Source organism: Maniola hyperantus, chromosome 4, assembly GCF_902806685.2.
Source record: "Maniola hyperantus chromosome 4, iAphHyp1.2, whole genome shotgun sequence".
NCBI lineage: Eukaryota > Metazoa > Arthropoda > Insecta > Lepidoptera > Nymphalidae > Maniola > Maniola hyperantus.
Window position 1 is genome coordinate 5,388,508 of NC_048539.1, and position 18,192 is coordinate 5,406,699.

Consider the following 18,192-nt stretch of genomic DNA (forward strand, 5'->3'; position numbering starts at 1 on the left):
ATCTTTCCTAACTCCATGTCCTCCCGAACAAAGGATAAATGTATTCAGACCCGACTTAAATTTTATACCTCATGTATGAATATGAACACGGTTACGTATAAAATCCTGTTAAGTCCACATTGTTTAGCACCGCAACGTACCTCCTGACTCTTGTTAAACGTCTATTGTTAACTTTAATGTCTGGATGGATATGACAGTCTGTAAATGTTAATTGGTGCATGTATTTGTTCATCAGTGACCTCTAACAAGAGCTTTTTTATGCTTTTGGCGTCACCGGTGTGTAAATCTGCTTAAATTTGAGATTCTAGACTTATTTTGATCAAAATTGAAGCAATATAAATAAAAAGATAATATAGATAGAATAGAAAGATATTCAAAAAAATTCAGGTGCTTTTAAATTGGCAAAAGAGTATCACTGCACTGGTTCGAAATATTAAGTATGACTTCGGACTGGCATTTTTCGCTAATTTTTCTGTGGTTTTTGCATGTTGTAAAATGTAATACAACAAACAAACAGACAAGCACAACGACTATAATTTTATAATAATAGTAAAGAATTAATTGATCCTTCTTAAAATTTGATATTTCCAAGACATAGGTCTTGATATAACATTCACCAGATTTCCTCTCCAACCTTTACACATTTCATTGATCATTTCCGCTCCTCGTGCAAAGGTCAGTCGCAAAATGAAAAGGTTCTGCAGTTCAAATAGCCTGTGTACCTGTGTTATTGGCCCTGGTGATATATAGTTTCACTTAAATGAATTGTTACATAGTACAGTAGGCTTAGTATAATATTTTACATCTCACCAACGTGAATAAAATTCGAGCGGTAAAACATTTCAGTGTTAAAGTAAAATGGACCTTAACTGCCTTGTTTTAAAAGCTCAAGTTCCTTCATATATTTTATCAGCATTCCAAGCAGAAACCTTGTTGGTAAATTTAAAATCGATAGTACTGAATTTTTGATTTTAAATCAAGGACCATTCTACATTGTGTTTTGATCAACGATATGAGTATTTACAGGGTTTGTAATAAGTGCTTCGAAAGCGACCCGAAACATGAAAGCAAAAATAATAGTTTGACCTTCAAATTAGTCAAATTTAGACTTAGACGGCGTTACGTACTCATCCGATCCGAGTCCGTGAAAATACGTTCCTTTTCGTTTTGTATAGGAGCTTATGACAATTATGTCGTAGAAAATCTCTGGTATTCTCACGGACAACGGATAGAACTCGGATGACGGAAGAGCAGTGCATAATCGCCGTTATTGCATAGGTGTTAAGTTTTATTTTAGAATAAATATTTTTGTTCTCATTTTAAAAAACCTGGTCACTTGAGCGATGTCATTTTGTTCGTGATCTGTTATCTATTCCTATTCTATATCAATGGTTTCGATGCTCCAATTCTATCAACGTTGGTGAGGTGTGAAATCTCATACTAAGTACACGGTATGTGACCTGATTTCCTAAAATGGATTTGTTTTCAATGCGCAAAGTTACAAATCTCTTTTCTTATTTCAGGGCTTTGTGCAGATCTCAAAGAATTGTCGATGCCACGCTCAGCAGGAGTATAAAAAGGCTTTGCATTTTAAATAGCACGTGTTATAACTCTTTTCTTATTAAAAATCCCACTTTAGTGCTTTTCTACACCGTCTTTGACCTAATTCTGCGCCGGATATGCTATACTTGTGCAAATTTACTGATTTCACTGGTCATTTCCGCGCTTCGTGCGAGACTCAAAGAACCTCCGGCCCGCCACCCAGGGGGGAACTGAAAAGGCTTTGCATTTTAAATCGTGTGTGTTTATTATAGGCTTCTCACATTTAAATTTCTTTGAAATATATTTTTAAAACATAACTTTGCTCATCCGAGTTAGGTTCATAGAACGGATTGATTTTTGAAGTTAAAAGACTCTATTGAGAAATAGCTTTTTCAGTAGAAGTTTATTTAAAACCTTACATCGGACGATTGAAAATTTATTCCATCCCATTTTTTCTTTGCAGAGGCCGTGCAACTGTCAACGGGCGCGTAAACGCTGCCATTGTTTTCGTCCACACAGCAACGAAATATGGCTCTTTTCGCGATACTCAACTGGCTGGAAGTGAGTACCTTTTGTCTGACATACCTACCATGTATTCCCACACGACGACAAACTAAATTATGACATACCTTAAAAATAAACGATTCTCACGACTTTTTGTAGCCATATTTTTCTCGAAACGTTCAGTTCGTCTGTGACAACTACACGTGTCTCATTTTAATCTCGTTTCAAGACAGGCGACGAAGTATCGGCCCCTGCTCGCTAGTCGCTACCATATTTAGGAGCAATAAATTCGTGTCACAGTAGCAATTTGGCGGCATGAAGTTTGAACTTGAATTATTATTTATTGTTCAACTCATCAATATGATTATTGATTACATCAGCACGGCGCCGAGGCTTGCCGTGTGCTCGGACTTGAATGCCGCCTCATTTTGGGCATGCAAATGTGCCGAATATGCGTACTAGGTGTTACAACCATGCAAATTACCTCTCCACACTATTGTCCACCGCCCTTGGGGATTAAACGACCATTCGATTATACGTGGTGCGAATGGCTGATCGAAAACCATTTTTGATTCGACTGAACGACTGGAATTTTCAATTTGGCAGTTCGAAGGCTAACAAATCACAAACTTTTTTGTACATATTGCTCTTCCGGAGGCCCACCGGGTATTGGTTCTGAATTACATACAAAGGTAGCGTAATCTGGTATTCGGTTATAATTCCCAGTAAGCACGCGCTCACAATGTTGATCATATCGACGGTTATTTTTATGTTCTGTGACGTTGTAAATTTTGAACTACTAACTAGCGTTTCGCTTTTAATAAAAATCAATTTTGTTCAAAGTATGACACGGATAAGGAGTACGAGGCCGGAATTCCAAGGGAGGAATACGCAGGAAAGTTTGGAACTTTGGAGGACATATTTGGTCAGGTTAGGAGAAATTTGTTTCAGGCTCATGCAGAGTATGCAACGCATTACAACTTAAGGCGTAGGTCTGCAAGCTATTCTGTTGGGGACATAGTGTGGAAAAAGACCTATCCACAAAGCGACGCTACAAATTTTTTCGCAGCTAAGCTGGCACCTAAGTATGAAAAGTGCAGGGTTGTCAAGGTTTTGTCACCTTTGGTTTACGAACTAGTTAGAGTAGCTGACAACCACCCAATAGGCACTTGGCATATTAAGGATATTAAGAAGTAGATATTTGCCATTACTTAGTTTGGTCTAAACTGTTTGAATATTTAAGTTATCAATATTCAATTAGGAATTTGTATGAGTGTAGTGATGTTCTGAGTTAACAGTTACATTACCATGGTTCAGTTGAGGAGGAATGTAGTGGATGTATGTAGGGATGAATATGTGATGATTGGAATGCTTGTGGTAGACCAACCGGTTGAGAAAGTAAAAATGCAAATATCGTACTTTGGGGATAACGAAAAGGGGGGGTTTTGTGTTTTGTTTTCGTTTTCCTTCTAGATAATGGATCATTTCTGTTATTTTTCCGATTCTGTTCCGAGATCTATTTTCTAGGAGAGTTATTTCGTTTTTTTTTCTCATATTCCGATTTTGATTCGGTTTTATTTTTCCGAATGGGATAGAGAACGGTTGCCATATCAGATGGACCCGTTCACAACCAGTTTTTTCCGTATTTGTTGAGTAACAAATATTAAGATGGTAGTTTAAAAGAGTGAACCACCGTAGGCCTAGACGCATTCTATCAGTCAGCTGAAGAATGATGCCAAGATGTTTCCACTCAAGTGTCTTAGACACCATGAAGTTTTTTTGTATATATTCTTTTAGAAGTTAGGGTTGTGTAGTTAAGTATAATGTATAAAACCTTACACTGTTTTCAGTATATTTATTTTGTTAGACAATTTTCCTTGTTAGTAGTAGATGTGCGTTCACGCGTAACTTCTGTGTTTTTTTTGTTTGTTTCAGGCAAATTGTTAGTAGTTGTTGGATGACGCTGAGGGCAGCGTGGTTCAACCTGTTGAACCTTTTCGTAGGAGGGGAAGTATTGTGACGTTGTAAATTTTGAACTACTAACTAGCGTTTCGCTTTTAATAAAAATCAATTTTGTTCAAAGTATGTTGGTGCCACCTAGCATCAAGGTGCAGAACTACGCGTGGGTCGATGTTCAGAGTTCATTCGAGCCACAATAGATGGCGTTTGCTTCGTTGTCAATTGTCGTAAAAATAAAACAAAATAATTAAATAAAACCATAATATCATTTGTTTATTGTTAAGTCATTAACAAAACGGTTCTTATAATATATCCTTAGGTTCCGCAAATATTCAAAATGAATTGGCTTCATGATCAAACTAAATGAGAGCGGCCACACTCGGGTTGCGTCTGGCAACACCGATTGGTGAGATTTAGAATTTTTCTGGAGTCAACATGTGAAGACGAATTTTTTCGTTCCAGGAAAATCTCATTCTTTTTCGCCCATGGCTTCGCCTGGGAAAATACAATAGTTATAAATTTAGTCATCCTAACGTATTTCAATGTTTCATCAATTATGTTCCAGTTATTTTACCTTCCCAAATAAATGAGGATAATGGGTTGTGGGTGGACTCCTGAAAACCATTGGTGGCCAGGAGTTCAATAGGGTTTCCGTTTGCGTTTCCGTTTTTAGTTTTCGGTTTTCCGTTTTTTTGCTTTCGTTTTCCGTATTTATTTCTTTTGCACATTCACGTTGGCAACTTAATTTCTATGGATAAGACTTGGTGAAAATCTTTGTAAGGAAACATTTCGGTTGTGAAGAATCAAGTTAAATTGAGTTTGGGATCTTGGCCGATGCCGTCCAGCTACATTGCAGTCTTCGCACCTACAAGTAAGCAAATGTTTGTATCCTGGAACAGTTTAGTGAACCTTCTTCGTGTATGTGTACAGTAAGAACCCTGTCTTTACTACTGAGCTTTTATTTTGAAACAATTTTATGAATTTTACTGTGTCATTGTCTATTCCATGCCAATGGCATCTTAAATTTAAAACATAGATTTTATGTACTATCTACCTAAGGCATTCTAATGTATCTAAATTAAGTCTTGGCATTAAGCTAGAATAACTAAGCATTATTAGCCATCATTATGTATTAAGCGACCCCGGTAAAAGTTACATTAAAAACAATTTTGCCTAACATCTAGCAAATTTCATTTATAACACCTCATATACATTACAAGGGAGTCGACGGCTAGCTCTATTCTTTACTAGGTAGATAGATCAAGTAAAGTAAATTATTATTTTCCTCTAATCTTTGTAAGGTGGTAGATTATTCCGTATCCGGGTATATTTCCATTCCGCCCAATTTACCACCCTTACAGTTCGGTGTGAACAATTGACGTTGAAATCATTGATTAGATCAATTCCGTAGCGACTGTTGGTACTTGATTGATATGCTTGACGTGTGCGTCGTAAATTAACGCACCATAACGCGGAACTGTCGGCCCATTGAATAGGAGCCACGTGCAATCAAATATGACTCGAACTCTCAGCTACTGTATCTAACGATAGACGCGACGAATACATTTAGAAATCAATATTCGTCCATTTTTATCTCCGTCCTCCTTTAATAAAAACTTTTCTTTATTATGTTAGCGATAAAATATTTCTTATCTCATGAATAAAGCTGTACCTTGTTTGGTTTCTAATGTTTATTTTATCTCGTAAGCGGGGATTCGAAAAGTCTTAAAAATGCTTTCATAAAGCTCTATTATTTTCAGAGTCATTTATTTGGCTACGCGTGATGTATTCTTTCCTGGCATAAGATTGTTTCTTCAATTTTACGGTGTACAAAGGCTCATTTAGGTGCCGAAGGATGGGACTATCTCACAGTAGAGTCGACATAACGATCCATTCAATGCTCTCCACAATGATTATTTTATTCAAAGTTAAATGTTTACGCACTACCAACGTTTGATTTTAAGCATCTCATGCATCGCTAGAATTTTGATCTTTGCATTGTTACTTAAACTTTTTATTATTCAAGTCACTGATTGTCTTTTTATTTCTAATCCGGTTGCATTTCAACTCATAAGTACATTGTTGTTGGAGAATGCTAAGGAGCTTATAAGATTTTAAGACAAGGTGTATTAGTTTTTAAAGGTATTCAAATTGTTCCCATGAGGTGATCGGTGCTAGAGTGACGTTACTACCGCTAGTAGCTATATTGAATCCGTTATTCTTTCTATGAGACCTCCCAAGGCGTCCCAAGCGGGCGGTCGCAGCATTTTGACAAACTTACGATAAGTCGCTAACAACGCAAGCGATTAACACTCCTAACTCCACCGTGATTAGTTACAAATGGGCTAAACTCGACTATAATTATTTTTCGTGACTGTACATCATTGTGCATCATTTTACATCCTCGAGATTAGCTTCGCGTTCTTGTTGTCTGTTTGCTTATACTGCTTATATAAACAATACGGCCTTCAAGCAGTATTGGAACAAAACCTTATAAATCAATAAAATAATTCTCAAAATCCCCTAAATCTAAATATATAAAAGGAAAAGGTGACTGATTGACTGACTGATCTATTAACACAGCTCTAAGGGGGTGAAATAGGGGTTTGAAATTTGTATAGTCCACGCGGACGAAGTCGCGAGCCTAAGCTAGTACCTACTTGATAAAATTGAGTGTAACATCCGTGAAACTCATTAAATCTAAAATCCATTTCACGTTCCAAGAAATTAATTCTATAAAACCTTCAGTGTATTTACTAATTAAATCCAATACTTAGCAGTTTCAATTAAACCCAATTTTAACTCGGATCCGATTTATAGACTCCCTCTAACTTTTGTAGATCAACTTAAATTATCTATCACTGTTTTGTACAGAATTTTTTTTACTTATACGCTTACTAATTAAAGTTAGCAGTTTCGGTTCAGTTCAGTTTTAACGAGTTCTCTGTGCCTATCTCCGACCCTATCTATCACGTCTCCCCACAGTTATCTTTCATCGTAAATTAACTCAAATTATCTGTCGCCAACCTCTACTCGGTCTACTCTTGTATATTAGTTACCATTACTTATATTCTAAACACGACGCCAATGTTCCGCCTCGAAAGGAGAAAAAATTAATTTGTGTGTTCAACTCCCTTTTTTTCCTTTCAACGCTGCGCGGAGCTTACTAATATTATCCATTTATCTTATTAAGTTATTACTGGCGTCTACGAGCGAAATACGAAATGTAATAATCATTACAAAAAAACATACAGCGTGTTTGATGAATCATATAGCATGTAGATATTATGTAGTACCAAATAGTTAGTGTCATAGATTCTTTCGTTGTCTCTGCTACTGACAAACGTTCAAACGGTCCTACAAGTTCGCAGAAGTTTTTTTACGAGCTTATTTCCGCAATCAGCTTTTTGCAGGATTGTTAGCATTGGAGTTTCAAACAAATTCTTTAAGTCCCTCATATCTCTCACGGGTACATCAAGACATCGGTCTTAACCTCAGCTGGCCGGGATTTTACGGATATTAATTATTATTCTTCTAGCACCTTGTATAGGTTTATAATTTATTTAGTTTTTGCGTTCAAAAGAAGTAGTGGATGTCGTTTGTAAACTTCAAAATACAGTGATATTTCTTTGTAATCGTAGTGATGAATAAATAAAAATTAGTTACAGATAGAAACTAATAATTATAAAATCTTATAAGTCATAACTGAAATGCCAGTTCTTATCAAAGTGTTGCTATCCGTTTCCGTCGGAAAGATTGTGAAAAGGATAGCACGATATCTATTAGACCGGACAATTTAGTTTAGAGATTGTGTACAACCGAATCACTGATTAATTTTGTTATATAACTAATTTTGTTTCAAATATACGTTTAATTTGGCAACAAAACGTTGAATAGATTGAGTTAACTGTTAAATTATAATTGGCAAGAGTTTGCAATTTTAGGCAGTTGTTAATTAAAATTGACAGCTATCGTACATTTAAGCTAAAATTCAACCTGTAGTGATTTTATTTAATTAAATATTGGCACTAATTCTGAGCGTAACTAAATTTTAGATTTGCATCTTTTTCTTACCAGTGTAACAAGAAAAGGACAGACAAACCTAATTTAATTTAGAACTGTCAGACATCATGACTTTAGTTGCACGTCGTGAACCTGTAGTTTAGCAGAGCGTTCTAAAATTTAGTACTTAAAGGAGAATGGGCGGTTTCGTCCCCAGTGGTGTATCAAGTTGTGATATATGTCATTTCAAAGGTCATGATAATAGCTTCATTTTATTGTATGACACCAACAATGAGTTGCGTGCAGGGAAAGAATTAGGAAGCATTTAATTTCATAAATCCAGTGTAAGTCTGAATAAAATAAAAATATCTTTTATTTAATTAAACTCTTACAAGTACTTTTGAATCATCATATGCATCTACCACTGGCTCGGAATGCCTTTCCCACTGAGAAAAATCAGCAAGAAACTCGGCGGTTGCTCTTTTAAAGATTTGATATATGTACAATATTATGCCATAATTATATTAAAAAAGTAATTGCAGTCCCGCTAAAACAGTTTTATACGTTTTTACATTTATTTCGTTTTTTTTAAACAAAGAATATATTACTTTTAGTTTGGCCTATATTTGGGTGCTACCATACCGTGCGGTGTGTACCTATTCGTACGGTGCCGGGGCGGGCTGGTAGGGGACGGAATCGGTGGCGTGTTGTGACTTGTCCCTGTAGTCAGTTACTTACGCGGCGCGCATACGCACACGCATTTTGCTCTTTCGGATCCATACTTTTTTTTTGTTTTTTTGACCTCTGCACGTTTAAAGGACTTGAGTTTCTACTTACACTTTGCTTGTGGCTAGTTTTTATGGGCTAACTAGCTGATTCCCGCCGAGTTTCTTGCTGATTCTTCTCGGTGGGAAAGGCATTCCGAGCCAGTGGTAGATGCATATGATGATCCAAAAGTACTTGTAAGAGTTTAATTGAATAAAAGATATTTTTATTTTATTCAGACTTACACTGGGATTAATGAAATTAAATACTTCCTAATTCTTTCCCTGCACGCAACTCATTGTTGGTGTCATACAATAAAATGAAGCTATTATCATGACCTTTAAAATGACATATATCACAACTTGATACACTCTGGGGACGCAACTCATACAAAAGTGCCCATTCTCCTTTAAAATTAATTCCTTTTTAGCAATATTAAAACGAGAAAGTTGCAGGCAGGTACTCTAAATTTAGTTCAGAGAAAAACAACAGAATTGACGCAATTGTGGGTATAATAGTGCGCGCAAAACAAGTAGTCCAATCTGAACATGAGGCGTGTGACCGCGTATTGTACAATAACGGATCTCTCAGCCTGACTAGTATTCAATCCTTATTCTATGACCTGCGCAATTCGCCATGTTGCAACTTCAGATTGCACTACTTGTTTTGCGCGCACTATACATCATCATGATCAACCCATCGCCGGCTCACTACAGAGCACAGGTCTCCTCTCAGAGTGAGAAGGGTTTTGGCAAGTGATATTTATATACCATATCTGTCACCGGCTGTACTCACGTATTTAGTCGACGTTAGCCCGACTAGTTTCAAACCCATCCGGGGTCCTTTTTCAAGGGATTCAGTTCGCGCACGCGTCACGGTTGAAACTAGTCGGGCTATCGTCGACTGAATACGTGAGTACAGCCGGTGACAGATACATAATGGAATATAATGGAAATCACTCACGATAGTTTAAATGCTAAAAAAGTGATATTTAATTACTTAAAACGCACATGACTCCGAAAAGTTAGAGATGCGTGCCCGTAATCGAACCCCCGACCTTCGATTAGAAGGCGGACGTCCTAACCACTAGGCTGTCACAGCTTTTTTAGCGCACTATACACCATGACGAAATTGCAGTTGAAAAAAAACTCTCCCACTCCACATGTTCATAATTTAGTAGCTGGCCTCAGTAAACCCCATGTTATTAGTTTCTGTAGTAGGTACTCCACATGTTTTGATATTAAAGCGATGTGCAATTTACATGTCTGTGCCGTAAAATAAATAATTATTCTCCTAAAATAACATGTTTGTGTTTAATTCCACTCTAAGGATTAATCAGACTCTGTCACAGCTTCGCACTAAGCCCTCGTTTACTTTGGTATTCCAATAATTTATAATGTCTGTCCATCCGTCGTTAGTCGAGCACTTTCAGTCACAATCTTGTTTTTTAGGACCACTGTTACAGTAAGTTCTAATAATATCGTACAAAACTCAAATACCTATTCGCAATCAACTTAAGTAAGTTATTGTAATACTTGTTTGGTAGATTTTCAATTCGAACCGCTAAAATTTGGAACACCCTTCCAGCATCAGTTTCCCCTCCAATTATAATATGAGTACCTTCAAGTCAAGAGTGAATAAGCATCTTCTAGATAAGCGCGCTCCATCTTACGCTAGTCTATAAATTAAAAAAAAAGCTTTACCGGTTGGGAAAATAATATTTTCTTAATTGGTTTAGCTTTACGTGTTCTGTTTGGTGGAAGCCTTTGGCGCCCGCGGTTAATTACCGCCCTACCAACAAATCCGTACAACCAAGCGACTTAGCTTGCAATACAATGCCGTGTAGAAGCCAATTAGAGGTATGACTTACGACTCTACGGAACCATGCACGCTACATGCGGCGTCCTGGCACACGCAAAAGCAAGCCGTGCAAGTTATATAGCTGCATAAAATACACTTTAGTTACCTGATGGTTCTTGGGATTTTTGCATTAAACATATCTAAAGACCTGGACAGATAATATAAGGGGCGGTAGTAGTACGTCACACAAAACGCGTGTACGACTCGTCATACAGTAATTTTCATTATATTACCTGATGGGAAGTGATGATGTGGCCTAAGATGGGACGCTTTTCCTAGAAGGTACCTATTCCCACTTGTTTTAAAGATACCCGGATTATAATTTTCAGAAAACACTGATCTCGGAAGAGTATTTCAGACCCTAGCCATGCATATAAGGAATGATGTCGCAAAGCGTTATAGACGGAATGTTGACGACATAGGGGTGGAAACTTGCCCGGTGCCTTGCGGTACGGTCGTAGAAAGGTTGGGGGGGGGGGGGAGATCGAATATAATATTAATATAATCGTTATATATCCGCTATAAAACATGTTACATAGCGGAGAAGACTTTCAAACTTCGCAACGGATCGACGTGATTTTTTGTATGGGTATAGTCAAAGACCTGGGGATTGACATAGACTGGACGTTTTATCCCGAAAAATTAAAGAGTTCCCACGGGACTTTCAAAAACCTTTCAAAATCCACGCGAACGAAGTCGCGGGCTTCAGCTAGTAAATAAAACGGGAATTATAGTTGTCTATATAACTACATACTCGTAATAACTACAGGTAGGTACGCAGTGAAATACGTTGTCAATTTTTTACTAACGAGTAGACATCACGGCAGTTGCATTTTACGTTAAAATAATTTTGATAAAAAATGAAACACGATCAAACGGATTTCGCAAAAGCCCGAAAAAAGTGAGAACAAAAAGTCATTTTCGCTCAGATTTAGCGCTCAGTTCCATTAAATCCTAGCAAATTTTTTAGAACGTAAGCGTCCAATATTCGTAAATTTCAGTTGATAGCAGGCGTTTTGTACATAAAACGTAAAATTGGGCGCTGAAACTACATTCGAAAATGTTAAGCGATTTAAAATGGAATAGCTGACTGGGCTTCGCTAGGGTGGAAAATCCGGTCTTTTAGTTTATCTAGTAGTATAAGTCATAATAGATCTATATATATATAAAAGGAAAAGGTGACTGACTGACTGACTGATCTATCAACATACAGCTCAAACTACTGGACGGATCGGGCTGAAATTTGGCATGCAGATAGCTATTATGACGTAGGCATCCGCTAAGAAAGGATTTTTGAAAATTCAACCCCTAAAGGGGTGAAATAGGGGTTTGAAGTTTGTATGAAAGTCAGTTAGTTTTGAAGTAAGAATCGTGAAATTTTGTATTTACACAAATTGTTATAAACATAGAAAACGTGTATCATGGTTTTTGAAAAGTACAAAATTAAGGGGTTTGAAATTTGTATGAAAGTCTGTCAGTTTTAAAATTTGAATCAAGATATCGAGTATATAAATGTAAGTATATATTATAGAAAACAGATGACTTAGGCATCCGCTTAGAAAGGATTTTGGAAAACTTATCCCCTCAGGGGTTAAAATAGGGGTTTGAAAATTGACACTGTTTTAACCCCTGAGGGGTTTAGTTTTTCCAAAATTATTTTTAAGCGGATGCCTACGTCATCTGTTTTCTATAATATATACCTACTTACATTTAAATACTCGATATCTTGATTTAAATTTTAAAACTGACAGACTTTCATACAAATTTCAAACCCCTTAATTTTCTACTTATGGGCTAAATTTTTCTTACTTCAAAACTGACAGACTTTCATACAAACTTCAAATCCCTATTTCACCCCCATAGGGGTTGCATTTTTAATGCCATATTTTATTAAGCTCATATTATGTTAAAATCTCATTGTTAAAGATCAACCCTAAGGGTGTAAAACAGGGGGTTAAATTTTGTTTACTCCACGCGGACGAAGTCGCGGGCATAAGCTAGTACAATATAAAAACAAAAGTCCTGACTCATACACTGACTCGTTCATCAACGCCCAGCCTAAATCCTTGGACCTAGAAAGCTGAAAGTTTGCAAAGAGATTCCATTAATTATAATGTAGACGAGTAATAAGGCAGGATTTTTCGAAATTTCCACATGCATGTGTAGTACGCGACCGATTGGCAATCGGGGAGAGAACACCCTGCACACCCGCACATGTGCGGGTGTGCAGGGTGTTCTCTCAGGGTGTTCTGCAGCTCAATAGCTTGATTCGAAAGCCTTAAAGTACGACTAGTCAAGTTCTGCCCATTTTTCAGAACATTGCTGGTCTAGTAATACGACATCTCTCTGGATAGATATGTGCTGTAGAGCGGAGCGAGACCAATAATTAATCTATGTATTGTGCTATTTCTTGACATCTAAGTATATGCAAGTGTTATTTAATATAATGTGTCCGTTTGATTAAATCATCGCGGCAGCCACCTAAACAACTGAATATCTTTATTAGTATGATGATAAACAAGAAACTAGAACTATCGCGCGAATTAAACGGTCATCGACCTATGCGCGGACATGCACATATTGTAGCATATTGTATAATAAAATTGTTTGTTGTTTATAATATTAAGGGGTTATAAAAATAACTTGAAATAAAGACGAGAACGATAGATTTATGTACATACAATATACCCACATATACACTTAATGCCTCTATATTACAAATATATATGTCGTTTCAAGTAACGGACGAAGTCTTGGACTAATATTTATTGCCATTTTCTAATGAACTTGTTTATACAAGCTACGTGAGCCGGAATAATTCGCCTACTCATTTCCCGTCCATTCTTGAATTGATGCGATTGCATTTCTTTATAGCTATGCATTGCTTATCAACTTACGACTTACTCTACATAATATTACAACATACCTAGCTAAATACGCATACAATATCTATCCCTTGATAATATTATTTTACAGATGATGCCCTCGACTTCGTCCGCGAGGATATATAGGTTTTATTGAATCCCTTGGGAATTCTTTGATTTTCTGGTATAAAAAGTACCCTATAAGTATTCGTCTTCGAGACGCAAGCTATTTCTGTACCAAATAAATGATGCCCGCTACTTCTTCATTGTGGATTTATGTTTTTAAATATCCCGTGGGAACCCTTTGAGTTTCCAGGACAAATAGTAGCGTATGTTATTCCCCGGGATGCATCTCTGCATCAAGATGGGCTGTGAAAAGCTACTAGACCGATATACATGAACAAGTAATGAAAGAAATTAGTTATCAAAAAAAAATATAGTCAGTCACATAACTTATTTTAATCATTACCATCTTGTAAAGATTCATAGAGATTCTAACAAGCTCGAAGTAGGTACATATGAAAGCTATTAATATTTTAAACTTTGTTTTAAAAATAACTTCGAGGAAAATAATGATCTATGATTTGAAACTACTGCGTGAAACACTGACTATTTGGGCTCCCGAGGGTTAATTTAAACATAATCACAATCATCATAATTGAAGACGGTTATGATTGCGTGTGTTCCATTAGAACGGAATTGATTGATTGCAATATGAATTAAGTTCCCTTTAGTAAGATTTTAAAATGTTTCTTTGTGTAGGGCAAAGTCACATTCATTTATTTATTTAGGATCCTTACCTTTTTCTCTATCTTTATCCTTTTATTTGTAGTGAGGTGATGGTAAGAACTAATAACTATAGTACGCGACAGTTTGAAATGGCAATCGGGGAGGGAACACTCCGCATTTCCGCACAGCCCCGGTGCGGGCGAGTGTGGGTGACGGGCGGGTGTGCGTGGCGTCCGCCCGCCTCATACCCTAATTGCCATCTCAACCTGTCGCGGACTATATTTTAGTCAGCGTAAAACTAAAGTTATTTTAAGGACTACTATGATTTTTGCGTGTATTTTATAATTTTAATGTGTATTCTGATATATTTGTAATTTTGGTGAGTAACACAGTTTTCATGCATTAATTAAATGACAATACGATGCAGCGTAAAGTCGCACATTAATTATAAATCAGGCCTGGTCTTTATGGGACCACCTGGTATGTTCGTTATATTTAAGAACGTTTTAAATTGATTTGTACGTTCTTTCTTTACGCTGTCTTTCTTTATACTTATAATAATTTATCATAAAATATTATTATTCTGGTTTTCTTTTTAATGCTGAAGCACCAATCTTGATTGCAATCTAATGTACGAGTATGCGTCCACATTAATGGTTGTATCTTATATTAAATGGTTGTCGAAACAAACTGATTACAGAATAACTCCACAGTGAAATCTACGATGCGCGTCTGACTTTATATATTCATAAGCCTTATCTGTTGTAGTCAATAAGCACTTAATTTTATCTTATGTTGAACGAACAGGTACTTTAGTATGATTGGGTTTGAAATAATTATCACGCTCAGTGTAGAATGTACCTTGGTGTTAATTGAAAATACAGTCCGATGTTTTGCTCTTTTATATTTAAGGATTAAACAGATACACTGTTCTTTATAAACAGTTCTTTTCAAAGATACGTTCCACAAGCCTAAGAACTTTTTCACATCTTGCTTCTATGAAAGATTTTTTACACAATATTTTTTTTATAAGTTTTAAATTACATTTTTGGCTTTAGGTCACAGATTTACATCATAAAACTTCAAGTATTTTTGTATATGTTCATATTAGCGCCAGCGCGTGCCAGTTCTTCGTTATTTTATCGTTATTAATATCGTCTTAGTCCATTATTTCAGAAGTTCTGACATCGTGTTTGAAGTGTGCAATTTGAATCTAGGCATTTCAGTTTTAAATTATTTATTGGAAAGTCACTATTATAAATAAACATTGATTAATTACAATTGGTTAAGCAGTGCTTTCATGCCTCTATGACGCACGCTACTATCTGACTGGCAGACGACAAACAGTCTAACGAACAATGAACAAGTTCAACAAAAAAAAAATTCAATTAAACTTTTACAAGTATTTTCGAATCGTCAACAGCATCTACCACTAGTTCGGAATGCCTTTCCTACCGAGAAGAACCAGCAAGAAACTCGGCGGTTGCTCTTTTCAAAGATTTGATATACAATATTATGCCATGTATAACAAATGTATTTGCAGTCCTGCGCGTTGCTGGAACGAGCTGCAGGTCAAATCCACGCTCTTTTATCATTTAGTTAGGTAATCTTCAATTGTATAATATGCTTTTTTCAGGAGCATACTTATAATAGATTTTTTAAATTTGTGTAAAGGAACAACAAACGAAGACTTGGCTTCACTAGGTTAAAAATAATCCCGACTAAAAAAGTCAAGCACATTATTTTGTTAACTCACATCATACTTCAAAAGCTAATATTTCCGGTGTTTCATTAATTGGTTAACGCTTTTGGTTAACATTTTAATTACTAGATCTTCCAAAAAGTCTTTATCGTTAACGTAAAGATTTATTTCCAGTATGTTATCCGTTAGGCAGATGAATAAATCCGATAATAATGGAAATGAAACCTATTATTACATTTTTATTGAATTTATTTCCCGAAGAGTATTAAATATCGGGTATTACCGAAAGGGCTGTATGCTGATACGTACCTAATTGGTATATAACTTCGGGACGGTTGGGTTGGGGCTATACACAAAATTTCGGGAACGCTTAATAAATGATTAATTCTCATTATTCTCTCATCGAAAACAACAATCAACTTTATCTGAGTAGGGTTGGAAAAAACTGTTTAAAAAAGGAATAAAACAGTTTTGTTTAAATCAGGATTACAACATGCTTAAAATTGTTTTTTTAATTGAAAACACTTGTTTTAAACATTTGTTAAAGACAATGCCTGCGCTGCTCTAGAGTCCAGCGTCTACTAATTCGTAGGTAGGTGTATTCTACAGAAATTGGCCAAATCATAATAAATTGTAAATTTTTAGTGTAGAGTTGTAGAAAGTGTGTTTCCATGTGATTTTGGGGTTTCAACCAACTAAACCATTTGCATAACTTGTACAACGAATCAGTGTGAAAAATCCCAAAAGAAAGTTGTATCTACTAATGACTTAAAAACGAAGATTACACAGATAAGATTAGATAAACAAAATCGATATCGTTTTCTTGTATTTAATTCCATTTCCAACGATACTAATTAAGAAATAATTTACAATGCTCATTTAAAACGATCGGACGTTTTCTGGCGTCCGCGTGAAGACAAATATTTCAAAACAATCGAATAATTGATTGAAATATTAGTCCTTGGCGTGGCGTTTAATTAGAATTTATGTCTCGGCCGGTAATTGCGTTACAGTCAGTCCCGTGACAAATGATTCTAGACCAGTGTAACTTGGACATTCATCATAATCATCATCATGATCAACCCATCGCCGGCTCACTACAGAGCACGGGTCTCTCAAAGTGAGAAGGGTTTTGGCCATAGTCTACCACGCTGGCCAAGTGAGGATTGACAGACTTCACACACCTTTGAAACATTATCCAACTCCATCTCTCCTCGCAGCACTGCAGTCTCGTCGTGACTCGTGACCAGGACCCGTGCAATTGGGTCGCAATATCGACAAATAAAAGTTAAAACCATCAAATTAATCGTACCCGTTATCTACATTAAAATTATGGAGAACTCTCAGGCATGCAGGTTTCTTCACGATGTTTTCCTTCATTAAAGCAAGTGATATTTAATTACTTAAAACGCACATAACTCCGAAAAGTTAGAAATGCGTGCCCGGGATCGAACCCTTGACCCACGATTAGAAGGCGAACGTCCTAACAACTAGGCTATCACCGCTTGGACATTATCTGTAGGAAATTACTGAAATTCCTCCACGATACGATTCTCATTCAGTTAGCTTTTAATCGATCTAAAAGCTTTTTCCATCCGAGATGTTAAACGGAAGGGACATTCTAGCAGCAGCGTTGATTAGACATTAAACAAAGCGTCCTGATTGGAATGGGAGTGGTACCGGGTAGGAATGGAGCGCTTTTTAGAGGTCCGTATCTCCAGTGAAAAAAGTAACCCTTCTAGGATCACGTCGCTGTCTGTCATAAAAATCTATAGGATAGGTACTTCCCGTTGACCGAGAATTATGAAATTTGACAGGTAGCAACGTCTTATAGCACAAGTTAAGGGAAAAATCTGAAAACCGTGAATTTCGTGGCTACATCATAAAAAATATTAGGGTTTGTGCGATTCCCGTAATAAACTAACTTTTTCATTTATTTCTACGGAACCCTCAGTGCGCGAGTCCAATTCGCATTTGACCGATTGTTATTGTGTCGTTCAGCCCTATTGATATAGCAAATGAGGGCTTAACCGGTGGGACGGGAATACGTTGAATGATTTAGCTCTCCACCATTTCCCCGTTTTGCAGTTGACGTGCTACAACAATAAATTAACGACAATTGCACTAATTGTGCAGCTAATGGCCACGTTCCCTGACGCATTGTCTAGTTTTACTATCCGAGCATTAATTGCCACGGTTGTTAGAGAACTTTGAAGCGTTAGACTGAGGCCACACGGTGCGTTCCGGTGCGTTGCGGCGTCGCAC

General features: G+C 36.6%; 2 protein-coding genes across 3 annotated transcripts in view; both read left to right on the plus strand.

Moving 5' to 3' along the window:
- Positions 1 to 18,192, plus strand: part of Hs6st (heparan sulfate 6-O-sulfotransferase) — a 147,286-nt gene that overhangs the window by 25,874 nt on the left and 103,220 nt on the right. For both annotated transcript variants that reach the window (XM_034968234.2, XM_034968235.2), the window contains exon 3: positions 2,006 to 2,103. In XM_034968234.2, the coding sequence (XP_034824125.1) occupies positions 2,006 to 2,103 (98 nt within the window). The remainder of the gene's footprint in view (positions 1 to 2,005; positions 2,104 to 18,192) is intronic.
- Positions 1 to 18,192, plus strand: part of LOC117996875 (uncharacterized) — a 225,136-nt gene that overhangs the window by 21,172 nt on the left and 185,772 nt on the right. The window lies entirely within an intron of this gene.